Here is an 18,805-nt window from a genome sequence, read left to right as displayed (position 1 = left end):
TATTTTTTTATGTTCCTTATCCGAATACTCGATTATTCGAAATAACTAGTTAATCGATTAATCGACTACTAAAATAATCGATAGCTGCAGCTCTAATTTAGTGGGATTTTTACGAATCATTTCATCTCTCCTCGTGGATCTTCATGTGATGTAAAGCACTTTGAATTGCCTTGTGTTGAATTGTGCTGTACAAATAAATTTGCCTTGCCTTAGTACACCCAAGTTGTCGTCCGATATGGAAATCGTCCAGCAAGTATTGGCTGTATCGACTTATCGTCCGATATATAAATTACCAAACTAGTTGTTGGCTATATCAAATCGTTTGTCATTAGATCACAATAGTTACATTAAATATTACAAAACAAACGAAAGTCCTGTTAGTCCTGTTAGCTTTTGACTGGTCAGTTTACTACAACAGTGTAATAATATCCTAAAATTTTGTTGTTTTTTAAAATATTATTATTTTGATGTTCCACCCCAAGATATTATGTATCTGCATCTGGCCACCCCTCTGAAAACATTCTGGAGGTGCTACTGGCCCCAACCTTTTATCAGTTGTGTCAATAAAGCGACAAATAAGCAGACAGAGAGGCTTGCTCTTGTTACCTTTGTGCGTCTAAAGCTTTTCACTTCCCCATTGAGAACACACGCGGTTCCTTTTCCAACATACATGGGGTTGTTAAATAAGGTTTGGTCTTTGGTAGAGAATTGCTGTGACCAATCCCACACAGGAGGAAAGTACACTACTGGGTCCTCCCCTTGAGGGATGGCTTTATTCCTTGCAAAGTCCTGCATAAACAAAAGGGAGTCATAATTTCTACCTACCGTACATCCCATACGTCAAATGAAAAATGCTGATAATTTTTTACATTCCTCACCATTAAGTACTGAGCCCGTTGTTTAGGAGAGCTGAAGAGGAAAGTGCTAAAGAGTGGGATCCACATGCTATCACTTAAGACTGTCAGGTAGGCTTCTGTGAACTCAAATGCAGCTGGATATTGGTTCATCAATTGCCACACACAGTCCAGAAAAAGCATGAACAGTGGGGACTTAAAGGAAAAAAAAAAGGAAACCCACAATAAGTATCTTGACAAATTTGGACAAATTGAGTAACATGTACTGTACCTCCTCTTTGTCATTCTTTTTTAAGTGGTTGCATCTATCTAAGAAGCGATGGCCTGCCATCACCCACTCCTTTTGCACCAAACCCTGAAATCCAACAAGGCTGCGATAATGAGCGTCCACCATGAGCTGCACCAAGGAGGACACTACACAATTCAGGTCACGGTCCTCTTCCTCTGTACAAGATCATGGGCCAACAACAAATTGATAGTAAGTGCACATTTTTATTGAGTGGGTACAATGTCTTTGAACAGTCACAAGATAAACTATCAGAAGTGACGTAGAGATGCGTTTACCAAGGAGAATGACTGAAACACTCCTTCCATCCAGTTGGTACACTATTTCAGCTGAGTGCTTCAGGAAGGCCCTGAAATCACAGAATGCGATTTCCAAATGTAATGCATAGGAATATCATTATGAGTATTAGTGATGAGGTTTATAGAAATTCTAATATGAATGTACTTATTTTATTCTGCACCATATTTGGCCTGCAAATAGTCCATCGGATCTCAATCCAATTCATAATATGTGTTGTAATTTGAAGAAAATGGTCCATAATAAAGGCTCCAACATGCAAAGCTGATCTGATAACTGCAATTAGAGAAGGTTGGAGCCAGATTGATGAAAAGCCCTGTTTGTCACTCATTAGGTGGTGCAACAAATTATTTTGTGTTTGCTTGATAATTCCATGTTTTTTTCCTTATTTCTTAGTGTGTTTCTTAGAGCCAGAAAGTTGCCGTTTGAAATGACTTTTTTTTTTCTTCTACACAATAAAACAACCGAGTGAACATCCACCAGGGCTGGTGATTCTTTTTTTTTTTTTTTTTTTGCCAGGGGTTGTATAGACACTGGTAATGATTTTCCATACCTGACATACTCAAGCCATCGTGAGTTTTCAATGGATGAAAGCCATCTTTCCTCAGACTCCTCAAACGGATCTGCACACAATCAAAATAGAGCACTTGTAATCTCAACTGAACACAAGAATGTTGAAGAATTCTTTCAGAGTCCAGATGGGAAGCGTTAACAAGGCGCACCAATGACGCAGATCTGTCGGATTTTTACGAAAGAACTCTGAATGTCCTGGATGTTCGGCAGACCCTTATCCAAATCTGAAATGAAGACTTCACTGCACTGTGGGTGGCTTTTTGTAACAGCAGTGATGATCCTATCAAAACAATCAACATTGACTAATGGCTATTTACCATGAACCAATTATTTAACTTTTGATTTAAACAAGCAAAAAGGTTCAACGTTTATTCTACCTTTGTTCAATCTTCCTCTGCTGGACAGGATCGCACACACTAGCCATGCGTACAAGAGCACTTCCATTGCGGTGATTCCAGCACCAAAGCTACAGCAAAGGAAACACAAGCGCTCAACTTAATGGGTTCAAAGGAAGTAAAATGACTAACAAGCATGGTCCTTTTTTGACTAACAGGACACATTAGATGGAAATGATACTCACTGGAAGGCGGTTGCCAGTTAAGAATATAGAATACTGCTTTAGATCTTGGTCTGCCAAAGAAACTGGGACGACAATGTACTCTGGAAGACTGAGAACCAGTAGAAAAGAAAGACAATGAGTTACAAAATCTATGCTCTCAAAATGTGTTTGTTAAAATAAAATACAATAGTTTTATTTTGTATTTTTATTGATCTATTTTTCAGCTTTCATTTATTAGCATTTTTTAAAAAAACTTTTAAAGAAGTTTATTAAGTCATTGGTTGCTATTGAGGAGAGGAGACATTTTCTAAACGAGAGTTGAGATGTTAAAAAAAATTAAAAAGTTGGGACGCTTTGAAACATTTTTTGACTGCGCCTTCTGATTTTTGTCAATGGCAGCCAATTTAATTTTAACTAGAAAAAAGTCGATGCATATGATTTACATTCGTGGGCCACACAAAATGATGTGGTGTGTTTGATCTGGCCCCTGGGCTGTAAGTTTGACACCTGTGCCCTATGAGATCACCTCTAGAATCAATGGTTTACTGTCAATTGGAGAAATGAATGTTACTGTGAAACACTAATGAAGTAAGCAAAACAGTTGAGAGTGTAAATACACTGTCTTAACCAAAAACATCAAGCATGACTACAGGGAGAATTTTAGTCAATAATATTCTTATGAGGTGCCGGCATAATTTCCTTCACACTCATGGCACTGTGAGAAATAACACCAAGTCAAACCTTGAGGATATGTGGTAAAGCTCGTTTATGGAGCAAACTCTCCACTCCGAGGCGCCCGTTCTCTTGATCTCTCTGTCCCACTCTGACCGACGATCGAAAATGGGCGTCTGTAACCCTCCTCGTCGGACAGACCCGTTGAGTCGCTCAGCTAGAAAGCGTAGGTGGAAATTCAGTGAGATTTGCATGAATGAGTTAAAAACTTTAGAGTATTTTTAGAACCTTTGGATTCATGGTACCGTCGCCCCTGATACTCAAAACCAAACAGCAGGTGCAGATCAGCCGGATGGGAGTAGTGAGCAATAGCAAGACAAACCTAGAATAAGAAATGCAAAACTTTGTTCATGTTTAAGAGACAGTGATGATGACTCCAACACAAAGAACAAGAGTGACCTGGGAACCAAACATTTTGCTCTGGATTGCATTGGAGTCACACAAAGCAGGCCATTCAGAAGGGAAGCCGTGAATAGCATGAGGACACCAAAGAAAACACTGTGTGTGTGCGTGCATAAGGGAGTACCCGAGTCTGTAATTTACCATGGCAAAAAAAAAAAAAAAAAAAGTTATTATAGGTTGGCTTAATTCCACATGTTGTAAAGAAAAAAGGGCCAGTCCTATTTTTTTTTTTTTAGCTTCACACTGTAATTACGAACATTGTGTCCGTAAATACCTACAACAGCGTGGAGGAGCTAATATATGTCCACTCCAGAACTTCTATGTTGGAATAAAGACCATTCTGAAGAAAATCCAACATTACAAAAGTTCATTCAGGCCAATACAGTAAATGACATCATGACTATTTGCCTTATGAGGTAATTCACTTACTTGTAAATGCCTCATATTATCACACTCATGTTGGTTATAAAACCTCCCTATGTATTTTCGCAGTAATATCTATTTATATGTGTTGCACCAGTTTGCGTAGACCTCATTGGTTGCCATTGAGGTGATAGACATACCAGAGCTGTTCTAAAAATGAACTTTTTTTTACATTGACAACAGTTACTCACACATTACAACCTAAAGCACTGAAACTAAAACATCAACAACCTGTAGAACCAAACTGTTTTAAAAGCTTTAATATAATTTCATGAATTCATGAATAATTTGCTTTTCTCAGTTTTTATGACCTTCAAGTTTTTCTGTGATGCCACTCCCAGTTTAACTCATTCAGTGCCATTGATGGTGAGAGACCTCCAATAGGTAGGGCAGGAAAGATTAGAGTATGACAGGCCAGGGTCAGTGTGACATTTTCTCTTACTGACTTCCAATGACAGCATAAGACCTTGAAGATGGAGGGAAGAAAATACTATGGAATGACAAGTTAGGGTGAGAGTGACATTCAAACTCGTTAGCTGTCAATGACAGTGAAAGACGTCCAATCCATTTTGACTGGGCAGTGATCGGACGATTTATTAATTATGTATAAATTCCTCTGTATTTGTTTTTTTTTTTGTTTTTTTTTTTTTGCAAAATTAATTTTATTTTTTTTTTTTTAAAGGAATTTTCTATATTTTCTTCTTTCCTTTCTTTCCATGAACTCGTAGTCATGTATTCCCCTAATGCTTTTGATATAGATTTTTTAAACGTAAATTCCAACAACAAGGTGTTAAACATTTTCTCCATTGTCAGAAGTCTAAGAAAGTCACGATTTGCATACTTAAATACTTTGAGTAACTGTCTTTCACATAAATGTATTTAAACAATTACTTCTTTAGGTTCAAGATTTGCTTGCATTTACTGACATCAAGGCCCAACTGAACAGAGCACTCTACTCTGTATATGCTACAGGTATATGTTGCGCGCCAAATGTGGTGCAGGTATGTACTAAGGAAATTGCTCCCAGATGGCATGGCAAGAGATCAGAGATACAATTTAGTAAATTCATGTGTTCAGTCACTGGCACGTTGTATAGTGACGTTCTATGTACAGTATAACTTATTTTCAAGTTACCCTCTGGTCAAAAGCGCTCATTTTGTGGCTACTGTGAAGAAAGAAATGACAGAACTATTCTTGTCGCTGAGGAAGTGGCCATGCCACTAAACCAGTGTGCATGTGTCAGGAAGTGAAAGGGTCAGCAGCACACTACGGTGGACATGGACAAGAGAAGCAAGAGTACAAATTGGACAGTCAGCATTACTTCACATACTGTAGATTACAGATGTCAAACTCAAAGCCTGGGGCCAGAATCGGCCCGACACATAATTTTGGGTGGGTGGCCTTTAGAGGAGTTCCAAAATAATCGATTATTACATGCATCGCGATTCGACATGTGACGATTCGATAACGATTCATAAAGGTTCAAAAACGATGTTTTTCCCTAATAACTTTATGGCAGCCACTCGTAGCAGAACGAAATTCAAGACACGTCTGCCGCCGGGCACCGTTAACAGGCGCACACACGTTATGATGGATGCTGCTGGTTACTGAGAGAGAGACTCACTCCTTTTTAAAATACTGGAAAATAAATTTGTGTATGAGAGGCAGGGACAGATGCGCAACCCGGTAGTCGCGCTTTTGTGCGCAAGTTATTTTTTTAGAGCAAGAGGGGAAGAGAGAGAGAGAGTTGCCTCTTGTCATTTAGATATCCAGCAGTAGGTTTAAGGCATTTCAATTGAAAAATGTCCTGAGTGAGTTGCTAAGACCCGTGTGCATCTAAAAGAGGGGAGTACACAAACCCTCTTGTACTGTTTAGCCTTTATTGTTGTTGTTTTTGAGATGTTAATAGTTAGCGCTGAGCGCTAAGCTAATTACCTAGCTAATTCGTTAACATGTATTTCATATGCAGAACGTGTAAAACCACGATTAAGTACAGCGGTAACACAACAAACATGCGAAATAGTACAGAATTCTGTGAAAACAAAGTATATTACTTAAGTCTTATTTCTAAGGACACTTTTTTTCCAGAAAATGTGGAATCCATTCCACCTGTGTAAATGTTATTGTATTGTTGAGAGAAATAAGTACTCCCTTTAAAATGGTTAATGTTTTTGCACTTTCTTGTAAAAAAATAAAAGAAAAAAGCAGCTTAAGGGCAGCTTTTTGTTGTATGGACATGTTTCCATCGTTCCTGTTGAATCATTAGGATATTTTAAATAAATAATGGACATATATTTTGTTTGGCTACTGTATTTAGTAGTCATGTAGGATGCATCGATAATCGTGATAATCGCGATCATCGTCAATACAGCGGTCATCGTTTAGTAATCGGATCGTAGCACCCTGAATCATCGAATCGAATCGTGGGGTGCCTAAGATGGCACACCCCTAATCACCTAATGTTTTTTCCACTAAAATTTAAATACAATAGCTGCAGTCCCCAATGAAAGATCAGATAAACAACATACATGAACATTTTTAAAAATTAAAAAGCATTACGGTGTTATTTTTTGCTTTTAATTAAAAAAAAAAAACATTTTAACATTTCTTTTAAATAACAAAAATGTGTTAAATAAGAAAACACTGTTTTCCCTTTTTTTGATGAATTAAAAATGTAAACATAAAAAAACAATTAAGACACATAACAAAATATTTGGTATTAGGCAGCTCAAAAGAGCATTTTGAGGTCAACAAAGTCTCTAAACGATTAATCGACTAAAAAATGATTTATATGATAGTTGATAATTAATTAATCGTGACAGCCCTATTAGGCAGACATAATGGCCCTCCTAAGGAAACCACAACTACGATAACAAAGATGAGTTTAACACTCCTGCTGTAGATGGTGTCAATGCTCAATCCTTAAAGAAAACATACAATACTGGAAATTAGAAACGCATGGTCACAACCAACGTCTCACACTTGTCCAATGAAATTAGTAGCAGAAAATGATCTTTGGCAGGGACAAGACATGGTTTGACTAGCACCATGTCTTAAAAAAAAATAAAAGCCCACTGAACGTTACCCCGTAGAAAATAAACTAAAGAGCGGTGGCTTACCTTTTTCGCACTCTCAGGTCCAGCCTCATCAAAGCAGAACCTTATGATCCGCAAGTCTTTGCAGTAAAGAATGAGCTCCGTGGGGTTAAACTTGAGCTTTTGGTTTGAACCCAAAACTTTCTTCTTCCCCTTTGTATCGTTCACTGAAAAATAATAAATTTCCTGAAAAAAAGATTCATAACAGGCAGGTAGAGATATAATTACAACTAGAAAACAATCTGATGTAGGCCAAAATGAGGACCGATTTAATTATTCCAGTACAGACAAAGCCCAGTTTGTACACATGAAACAAACATGCCTCATTATTACAACACACTTCCTTCTGTGCTCAGTGGGACCTGCATTGTAAGCCATTAGTGACCAGTGAGATGTGTGAAGACAATCAAGAATCGGATGCAAAACACGGGCTTTGGGATGGCATCATTTGTTATCAGAGGCTAGATCGAGTAACAGCTTTGGAATGGGAAGCCATTACATAAAGCCAGCTAAAACAAAACGACAAGCGCTTGTTAGGACCAGTCTTACCTGTTACCACGTGCTCTAAACATGTCAGGGGGATATCATGGTCTCCAAGCAGCAGGTGGGACAGCTGAAACTTCTGAGCAACAAAACAAAAGCAGAACATGTGACTAAACCCACTAAAATCAGGTTCAGCAATGACTTTACACTTTATTATCTCGCCAAAAGTCTGCAGCATAGGTGGAAATGACGCATGCTCTCACTTCACAATGAAGAACAGGAAAGTTTACTTCCTTTTTACCAGTTCATTCATGTTACAAACATGGAAGTGGGAATACAAGATTTTGAGTCATTTATCATTTATTTTGGACAATGGTTTTTTTTACAAACAGCTTGTGACATTTTATACAGCACGTGACCACCACACCACCTTCTTACCTGTTTTGTTGGAGCATCTTGAGGGATGAAGGAGACCTTAAAATTGGTACATATCAACTTCCCCCAAAGGTCATCTTGGCTGCTTTCAGCACTGATGCATTTCCTCACAAAGTTCACCTCGTTCACTACTATCTCCCCTGAAAGCAGAGGCGCACACCTTTAAAATCTAGGACAGGCTGACAAAATGTTAGATGAGAAAGAAGCTTTAAGTGCACAGTGCACAAAGACCCCTACTGGTAAAGCGTATCAGGGGCGAGTCACAGAATTTGAATCATTACAAACGGGATATTTAATAGGCCTTTGTCTCATTGACTGTTAAAGAGAAAAAAACATTTGGGGTCACCTTATTAACCTTAAGGGGCTTGGTTAACTGACAATTTTATTTATTTTCAATACCTATGTTGCCGATACAGACACTTGCCCTTAAATTATTTAGAATTTTTTTTGCATAATTAATATATGCATTGTATGTAGTATTTAAAATTTGTTCTGTGAGTCGATTCTCCCACATTTGTAGAGTACTATATGGCTCGTTGTGTAGTGTTTTTATCATATTAAGAGTGCAGGGAGAAAACAGTAAAAAGTGCTTGTGGAACAAGGAATAGCGCGCTCAATATGCTGGTGTAAATTGGACAATGATATAAAGAACATAGGAAATTCTATTAACTTTTGTTTAAACATAGGTTTTTTAAAACTTGTGGGTTTTAGGCGATCTTTTGAGAAAACTATACTCGTACCCGCTGCTAAACTCGTCGATCTCGAAACTAACACTACCGAAGCTTTTCAAACTCAACAGACTGTAACTCTCTGCAAAAACCCACATTTTGAATGTTGCGCTTCAAGAGTTTCAATTGCTGTTTAACATCGCATCAGTGACCAAACCATTTCCTGGATCAATCACGTGGTGCAGTGAGGAAGCAAGACTTCCTGCATTCATTGTTTCCAGCCCCTCCCCTAAACAATCCAGGCCTCAATGCGCGCTTCATGAAAACGCCCCCCAAATTTCAGGACAGAAGCATCAAAACCTCTATACATCATGTAACATCACTTGTTTAGTGTGTTGTACGTTTCTCTGTGCATGCTGGTTGCACAGCAAATTTGTTGTTAATTATATCACAGCAAGGCATGATGGGGATCGGGTTTGGCCATTTATGAGGGCCATTCTAGGAGAAACTATCTACGTCCGTCCATCCATCCATCATCTGCCGCTTAATATTCTTGCTTTTGCACAAATGGTGCTGCTAACTTCAGGACAGTATTGCACTATTTCTGCATTGCATATTAAGTGTTTCAGTCTAAGCAAGCTATAATTACTCATTTATAGCTAAAGGTGTGCGAAATTTCCGATTCTTAGATTATTCATGATTCAGCCGTGGAAGATTCGCGAACGATTCACAAACATCCAAATTCCAATTATTGAAATATGTCAGGTAAAGCGGAACTAAAACACAGTCAGCAGGACGCAATGAGGAACGGACCAAGAGTAAACATCATGCTTGTCATTAGCCGGGTAATGACAATGCTCAACTCATGGCTCAGGCTCAACTCATGCCGCTAGATTAAAAAAAAAAAAAAAAAAAAAAAAAAACAATAATACCTGACTGCTGCTGACAACCGCTACAAACTACGTCCACATAATGCTATGGTAGATATCACATGTATAAAGAACTAGATGTGGAATGACAGATTCGGCGGCGTTAGCAGCACATGTATAGAAAACTAGATGCGAAATGACAGACTTGCCGGCGTTAGTAAACAGCCGTCATCTTAAAGCAGTAGACTGCCCTGGAAGGCTGTTGTTGCGAACCTAATTAACTTTTTATCTAAAATACTCCCAAATCGGCAAAATCTTGACTTGATCTTAACTCATTTGCTCCCGGAACCGTATAAATACGTTTTATTTTTAAATGCTCAACTGTCCCGCAACCGTATTTATACGTCTTTTGCGTTTTTTTTTTATAAGAAGCATATATAGCTTCCGCTGTATCTGAGAAACAAAGAAAAACGCTCCAAACCAATTTTAAAGCAATAAAACTGGCCACTGGAGGGCAGTAGCGCATTTTGGAAGACTAGACAAGCCGATTCAACAGCAGTGAACGGCCGGCCAGCATTGTCAAAGCGCTGGCGGATTGAGCCCAGGCGGCGCTCCGACCGGACAAAACAACGAGAGGACGCCTGGGACACCAGGCGCTGGACGATTGTGCAAAACGAGTGAAACCCCCCGTGGAGCGGCTCGCCTAGCAGACCCCGCAGAAATGCAAAAATAATCCATCTTTGTGAGACAGACAACGATGAGGGAAAAGTTTACACAGCTGACGTGGCGACAACGGCGTCATCTCGGCGACAAACCGTCATCTCTCAGTCGTTGTGTGTGAATAAATTGTTACTATTCTATCTAAAGCTCTATTTGTCTGGTTGTTCATAGTATTTTGTAAAAGGAAAACATTATTCAGATGTTTGGGATGTAACTAATGCAAAAAATAGCTTTGTTAAAGTCAAAGTTATGTTTGAAATGTATGCGTTTACAAAAAGCTCATTTTCTCCGTTTTTTCATCAGAAATTGGAAAATTGCTCAAACTAAGCTATTTTCTAATGCTGATTTCTAAAGAATGGAAAAAGATACGAACCTACTTTTTTTTTCTGCTGAAAGAAGAGAGTCCAATCTTTCTTTTGGTGGGTTCAAAGTTTATATAGCAATATAACAGAATTTTCTGTGGGCCTTGCAAAATCAGTCAAAATCCAGAAAAAACGGCCGGGAGCGAAGGGCCTTGCTCTGGTGAAAATGGCTGGGAGTGAAAGAGTTAAAAACAGTTTTAAATCTTTCACATGTCGAAAGTAGACAGAAGGGAAATTATGGAATAACGGGAGCAATTTTTACCACTTTAACTGTTGATTCACAATATTAAATTTATTGAATGTAGTTTAAAGCTGCCGATACAAAATGGGGACTTGAGTATTCATTTACTGTTTTGAACTGTTAACTTGATACTGAAATAGTCCTGTATTTAAGCCTGAGAGGCTTTTTGTACAATTTTTGTAACTAATGTACGCAACATCAAAAGCAGCTAATACCTTTGGGGCGGGCGTCATCAATAATCAATTTATAATCAAATCGTAGCCTCTGAATCGTAATCGAATTGTTAGGTGCCCAAAGATTGCTACCTCTACTTATAGCCCTAGTGTATATATTTTCCTATTTATATATTTTAATTAAACACATATTTTTATACTGGAGTGCCACGTCAAATTTCGTTGTTCACAATGTTCATTCGTTGCTGACAATGACAATAAAGGTCTATTCTATTCTTTTCTATTCCAGGGAGGTGTCCAGGAGGCATCCAAACCAGATGCCTGAGCCACCTCTCAACGCGGAGGAGTAGCAGCCCGACACAGAGTCCCTCCCGGATGACCGGATGATCTCTACGGGAAAGCCCGGACACCCCATTTGTATGATTGAAAATTATTGCCCAGTTCATATTCCAGAGCAAAAATACAAATAGGGAGTTTGTCAAAAATGGACCAGCATGGCGCTGTAGACGTCCTATATTAAAGGTATATGTTCTAATTAGAAGCTATAACTAATTCTTTTACAAGGCACTTCACCTGTATATAATTTCTCTAAGGAGCACACTAAATATCGTATTGGCCCGAATATAAGACTGTGTTTTTTGCATTGAAATGAGATTGGAAAAAGAGGGGGTCGGCTTATATTCGCGGTCTAGACATTATACCCATTCACGACGCCAGATATCATTGAAGCGATGTTCTGTTATGACAAATCTCAGCTACTCTCCCCATTCACGACTCTAAATGCCGCCAGATATCATTGAAGCGATGTTCTGTCATGACAGATCTCAGCTACTAGTTTAACCAGTTTGCATCATTTTATTGCAACGTTTTTCCATATTCAGATTTTTGTCAAGACTACAGTTACAGTTAGACTTCACTTTGATGGTCAATGCAGTTATTGCAATTTTGTTGTTTTATCACAATAGATTGGTTTATTTACATTTCAAACACCAGAAGTCATTCATTTACGAACGTGATTGAACTTTAGTTAAATGCTCAGCTATTAAAATTTGAGTGAGGCAAAATAACATGTTTTTTCTCCCAAATATATGGTTATAATCAGGGGTGCACACAATTTTTTTGCCCAGGTTCTCAGAGGAGGCCCTGGAGATGCGACTTGGTCCTCATTGAGCTTGAGAGCCGACCCGCCTGATGCGATAAAATTATGACAAGCTTTACTTGGAGCCAATTACTTTAAATTAATTTTATTAACAATTAACACTTGATTAACATCAACTGGCGCAACAAAATTGCCATTACTCTGAAGTGAAATGTAAAGACATATACAGGGGTACGCATATTTTTTTTGCCTCCCACATTAACTCCAAGCCTTTGTAAAAGTGGGATGTCCACCTCTTAAGAGCTCATTGAACGTGCATGTTTAGCTTTGTGAAATGCGAGCAAAAACATCTTTGTCAGTGCATGGCGCTGTTCTTCAATAACTTTTTTGCGCCACTTGTCCATAGGGTGAGTGGGGTCCTGTGTGACATCGATAGTTTGCTTAATTGCCATCATGCTCTCTGTTTTTTTCGTGATTTTCAAAGTTTGGATGGCTGAAATTCTTTGACCCTACATAAAATGCGTTGCTCTTATCAGCGACATTGAGATTCTCACGGCAAGTTTAGCACCACATTTCCATGAGAGCATCATTTGCTTCAAGCCATGGTACCTCCTGCAGCCACTTTTCAGCAAAAGTCCTTTTTTTCGGTAGCTCCTGGTGACGTCTCTGTCGTCTGCAGTGTTGTTAATTTTACTTTAAAAAAGTAATTAATTACAGTTACAAAGTAGTTCTCCCAAAAAGTAATTGCGTTAGTAACTCAGTTACCTAAATGTAAGAGCAATTAGTTACTTGGAAAAGTAACTAGTGGTAATTTCCTTTTTTTTTTTCTCAAAAAAAAAAAACAGGTCACGCAATGTGAAGTTTAAAGGGTTTGGGGGACAATTGGCCCTAGCCCAATTCTTTACCCTCCACTTAACTCGACACAAGGGTATTGCGATAACTAGATAGTAACCTTTGCTATGTGTGGAAGCCATTTAAAGTTGTGAATCAACCGTTAAAGTTGTTAAAATCGCTCCCGTTATTTCATTAGTTCCCTTCTGTCTACTTTAAACATGTGTAAGTTTTAAAACTGTTTCATCATTTAAAGATAGATTTAAGTTAAGATTTTGCCGATTTAGGAGCATTTTAGATTTAAAAAAAAAAAAGTTACTTAGGTTCGCTATGAAGGATCTCTACATCAGAGCCTTCCTGAGAGGTCTACTGCTTTAAGATGGCAGCTGTTTACTAACGCATGTAGTCATTAAAACATGTTGCCAATGCAGCTGTGTCTGTCAATTGCATCTAGTTATATAATATGATATCTACCGTGTCATGTGGGCGTAGTTTGTCGGCTATGGCTACAGTCAGGTATTACTGGAGCCACCTAGCATCGCGGTTGCAACGGCGTCTTCCCCACTCCTGCTCTGCTCTCTCGTCTCCGTGAGTCCGTTTCTCTCAGACTTTTTTTATTCAACCAACTTAGTAACGCACGCCTTTCCCGCCTCAGTAACGGTAACGGCATTGCCATGATCAGAAAAGTAATTAATTAGATTACTCATTACTGGAAAAAAATAACACCGTTAGTAACGCCGTTATATTCTAACGCCGTTATTAACAACACTGGTCGTCTGTCTTTTGATGGGTGTGGGGGAACACGGAAATAATTATTCAGTGGGACCTGCCTCTGACATTTTGAGAATAGATTTTCTCGTGTCCGCCGCAAATACAGTGGTCAGCCATCGGTACGCAAAAGCGTATTGAAGCCGTTGAGGGCCAGCGCATTTGTCTATGTCCAGTATGCACGCATGCGGACCACTTATGTGCACCCCTGGTTATAATCATTTGTTTCAGATGTACAGTGGTACCTCTACATACGAAGTTAATCCGTTCCAGGAGCTTGTTTGTAAGTCGAAATGGTCGTATGTCGAGCAGGATTTTCCCATAGGAATACATTATAATTCCATTAATTCGTTCCACAGCCCAAAAACCTGCACTAAATCCTTAAAAAATACTGCTGGTACTATTACAAATGCCAATTACATATAGCAAAACAAATAAATAATAAATAAAAATCGGATTAATAATATAATAATAATAATAATTCCTGTAATAGTGTAACGAAACGGGTTCTAATAAGGCGGACGTTTTTTTCTGTACCTGAAGGCACCGCGGCGCTGACGTGACAAAGAGGGAGGGGAGCGGGTGAAAGTTTACTTTCGCTTTCAATGCTTTCTTGAGAACATCGTCAATTGCGGCAGACAGCAGGCGTTTTGTGTTGAATAAGTTGTGAAAGAAATGATGAAAACGTGGCGAAGCTGGCGATTTCTCTGGAGATGTTACCACAATAAGAATTGTCAGCTTAACTTATAAAGACTGGCGAACGATGGTCGGAGGAGGACCGTGGAGATGTATTGTTGAGCCATTTCACAGATGCCCACCCTACGCTCATATTTTTCTGTCATTTGCATCTTCATTTAGAAGGTAAGCGTCAACTTTTTCCTTGTTTCACCACCTGTACCAACCTTTTCTGAAACCTGTGTTGATTTGTCACACAAGAAAATCCGCCATGCATTCGTCTGCGGTGCTGCCATTGTCGTCGTATTTCGAGCATGTCGTCGGATGTAGAAACAAATGGCGAGTCAAATTTTACGTCGGATGTCGAAAAGTTTGTGTGTCGAAGCGATCGTATGTAGAGGTACCACTGTACTGTAATTATTTTCTGTATAAAAATTTATTGGGTGTTCAAAAAGTCTTTTTATCAAACTTGAGTCTTGAAAAAGAGGGGGTCGTCTCATAATCAGGGCCGTCTTATATTCGGGCCAATAAGGTAATTTTCATGAACAGGCAACATTGAACCACACCCATGAGGATCTGTCATCATTTGGTAAGCTCTAAACCAGAATTATATTTAGAAAGGGGGCTTCTGAAGCTGCTCTAGTTAATGAAGCAGCTGCACGTAGAAAAGGCACAGGTCAACAACAACAAAAGGGTAATGCTACAAAGGGTAAAACGCAAAGGGCAATGGCAGCATTGTACTGAAATATTTTCAACCAAGATAGTGTAAAGTTCATTCTCATTTTCACCATCTCCTCCCATGTCACTGTTCTAAATAAACAGCAAGAAAATAAATTCAGCCTCCAAATGTAGTAGCAGAGGCACAGCAGTAACAGGGATGGCGCCAGAATGTAAAGGAACCCTCAAAAATGTAGACAAGAGGTGTAAAACTTGACACCTGACACTCACTTGTCCTACCATGTTGCGCTGAAAGCAAATATTTTAAATGTTGCCAGAAACAGGTGTAGTCCCGCATCTAATCATTAGCTTGTGGACTCTTGTTACTATGTCGCGCTATCAAATATTTTTAAAATAGTTTACGCGACCTATTATCCCATCAAGTCATCTGATGAAAAAAATATTTTGGATTCTCAAACAACAATATGTGCAACTGAGGTTTAGGTATTTATCCGCTATGCAATCTTACCTGAAAGTAGCTTTGGTTCCAACTTTTTAATAGGGGGTTCGATGGTCTTCTTCACATCACTCTAAACAGGAAACAGAATAAGCAGCAGAGTTACTGGTTAATCAGTGACTGCAGAAATGTGACATCTCAAAGTAGGTCATGAGAATTACTACTTTATTTTCCCACATGGAGAGAACAGTCATAAAAGCCAACCAAACCCGTATGTTTTTACAAAACCTCTGCTACTTTTACATGTAAATTAAAGCACATATAATTCCAATGAATTTAAAAGGATAGCTATACATGTTGATTACACATTAATTAAATATTTTGTGTGCATTTCAGAGTTCCACACTGTGAACTCATCCACTGCACTTGACAGTGATATACGTCCACTCCATTTAGACTGGGAGAGTTAGCAGTGATCTTTCACTAAATGCTTCATGAACAAACTCTCACCTGAGAAACTTTCACTTGAGGTTTAACCCCTTTCACAGCCACTTATGGCAAATAATTAAAAAGAAAAATCCAATGGTAGCTAGTGCTGCAACGATTAATCGATTAACTCGAGTAATTCGATTAGGAAAAAAAAGATTCGAATAAAATTTTGCCGCTTCGAGTATTCGTTTAATTAAGTGGCGTTTTAATGGTTTGTTTAGAAAGTGTTTGCATTTAGTTTTATTGATTTGGGTGAATACACTGCCCTCTAGTGGCAGTGGTGAATATGACAACTCATTTTACATGGCTGAATCCAGCTGATCCCTGTTAACACCAACATAAGCTAAGTTTTTGTTTGGGCTAATTTTTTTCAATGCATTCGTAATTTAGTTTATTCGTATATTTCACAGGTTTTTTCTGTGGGTATATGTATTTGAATTATTTGTTTAGAGCATTGTAAAAATAAATAATAAAAAAAAAAAATGTTTGCATTTTATAGCATTTAAGCTAGCGGACTTTTGCTATGCAAGTTAGCCAATGGCGTACCGCAAGCAACACGTCACTTCCACTCATTAATATTCATGACATTAGCTACTGTTGCTAAGTAGGGACAAGCCACCGTTTGTCACTAATAGGAAATGAATGGAAATCGTGTACGAAGGAGATGTTTACAGAGCTAAACCTACCAATTCTCTCCAAAAATTAAGTGCCTGGGGCCAAATTGACTGGCAAAGATGTGGAAGAACATAAAAATGTTCAGTCAAAGAGATGTCTTTAGTGTCGAAGGCTGAAAAAGACGAAAAAAACGAGCCGACCTAAGCATAGCTTTAGCTTTTTTATCGACGCGACTGACAATGACATTCCCCTGTTTCAACAAGCTATCCTTTACCATCAGCCCTGTCTTTCTTATTTATCCTCTGGTTGTCCTACGTCTCTTGCCGTTCTTGGGGGTAATTTAGTTAGCTTTGTGTAGCGATCGCAAATGCTACTCAGTGACAGCCAACAAACACTTTTAATTTTTTCATTGATAACACATCTTAATCCTATAATTTATTTACACTTCCGCCTTACTTAAGTTGTTGTCTTTTTTTTAATATAGAACAGAAACGGTAACAGTGGCAGTCAGATACCATTGTAATTCTTTTCAGGTCATTCATTGTCAGAAGCAGTACGGCACAACGTTACGCTAAAAAAATAAGTTAAAAATATAAAAATGGCTTACCTCTTTGTCCTCTGAAAGACCATGCCAACCCAACATAAAGTTTACTGCATATGAAACGTGAATGGATTCGCCGAGCTGGTGTTAAAGTCCGCGCAAGTTGATTCGGTCTTCACATTTTTTCCTCCCGAGTTTTTGGTTTCCGGAAACGTATGAAGAAAACATCCTTCATGTGTCGTAATGTCTATAGTCGTTTCTACAAGTTCCAAAAAAGCAATGCGTGATCGGCATGTTCGTTTTTGAAAGATTACCGGCGAAAAGTAGCACTAATTACATTGTGTCTATGCGAGGGCGGATCTATTTTGTCCCACTTCGGCTTTACTTCCGCTTTATGATGCGACGTCACCGTCTAAAAATAACCTGCGTGTGGTACGCCATTGTTCTTTTGTTGTACTTAGATCCTCATTTATATGTATATTTTTTATACCGTTTGAGGGTAAGCTCAGGTATTTTAATATTTTATGTTCCTTATCCGATTACTCCATTATTCGAACTAACTCGTTCATCGATTTATCAACTACTAAAAATAATCGATAGCTGCAACCCTAACGGTGACCATTTAAATGATTTAGAATATTACCTAAAAATGTACCGTAATTTAAAAAATGGCGTCTAATAAGGATATTAAATAATAATATTTTATTTTTTTAAAACTTGTAATAACACAAGTTCTTACATATATTATATTATATATTTGAAATTTAATAAGTACTTCAACTATCACGTGTTATTCTACTTCGACATAATTACAGAGTGAGCAGGGTGTGAGTACTTTTTCCAGTTGAAACTGACTACATCTGTTGTACTTCACCAAGCAATCTAGCAATTTCCCAAAATGACATCAAAGATACAAATGCATGAACTCATGTATTGGTTGCATCCACGTACCTGCACAGGAGGAAGATAACACTTGAAAGTTGGTTTCGTGGGTTTGACAGAAAACATTGTTTATGTTTGCCCCGTCGAGTTTCCGACGAATGGGCGTTTGGAACTGCTAGCTTCCACTAAAGGCGACAAATAACTCAACTAGTGCTTGGAAGTCGAAATCCGTGAGAGGGTTAAGCCCGATGCGTCCCTAGTGAAAATATAGTAAAACAGACGTCTTGGTTGGGCGAAGGTGTTCCTCCATTCCGGGCTGGCCGCCTTGGGGGGAAAAGTTGACCCAAGATAGCGTTGGGACGTCGGCGTTAGCTCGCCGCGCTTGTTAGCAAAAAGTGCAGAATAAAAAGTTTGTAAAGGTTGCCCTCGCGCAACTTTAACTCGCTAGGAAAATATAGAGGCTTACGACGGGCGTCTACATTTTCGTAACCACCTGTTGCTGAAGTCCAGAGCTGCCAATGACTTCCTCAAAGTGTGACTAATTCACCCGAACGCAGGGGGAGATGAAGTCAACGGCTTAGCGGCCATGTTTGGAAACTCGGCGACGTCCCGCCCTACT

At 38.7% G+C, this 18,805-nt stretch overlaps 1 protein-coding gene across 1 annotated transcript in view; it reads right to left on the bottom strand.

The window, feature by feature from the left end:
* The window catches only part of mtmr10 (myotubularin related protein 10), a 24,069-nt gene extending 5,264 nt beyond the window's left edge, over nt 1-18,805 (bottom strand). The window contains exons 1-15 of the mRNA XM_057851671.1: nt 18,256-18,805; nt 15,732-15,792; nt 8,143-8,279; nt 7,771-7,843; nt 7,246-7,388; nt 3,530-3,623; nt 3,311-3,458; nt 2,591-2,678; nt 2,388-2,476; nt 2,160-2,290; nt 1,991-2,060; nt 1,419-1,489; nt 1,126-1,298; nt 879-1,049; nt 607-789 (exon numbers count right to left, since the gene is read on the bottom strand). Coding sequence (XP_057707654.1) covers nt 607-789; nt 879-1,049; nt 1,126-1,298; nt 1,419-1,489; nt 1,991-2,060; nt 2,160-2,290; nt 2,388-2,476; nt 2,591-2,678; nt 3,311-3,458; nt 3,530-3,623; nt 7,246-7,388; nt 7,771-7,843; nt 8,143-8,279; nt 15,732-15,792; nt 18,256-18,312 — 1,689 coding nt within the window. The 5' untranslated portion in view covers nt 18,313-18,805. The remainder of the gene's footprint in view (nt 1-606; nt 790-878; nt 1,050-1,125; nt 1,299-1,418; nt 1,490-1,990; nt 2,061-2,159; nt 2,291-2,387; nt 2,477-2,590; nt 2,679-3,310; nt 3,459-3,529; nt 3,624-7,245; nt 7,389-7,770; nt 7,844-8,142; nt 8,280-15,731; nt 15,793-18,255) is intronic.

Source organism: Corythoichthys intestinalis, chromosome 1 (assembly GCF_030265065.1).
Source record: "Corythoichthys intestinalis isolate RoL2023-P3 chromosome 1, ASM3026506v1, whole genome shotgun sequence".
Taxonomy (NCBI): Eukaryota; Metazoa; Chordata; class Actinopteri; order Syngnathiformes; family Syngnathidae; genus Corythoichthys; species Corythoichthys intestinalis.
This window is presented reverse-complemented; position numbering and strand designations above follow the sequence as displayed.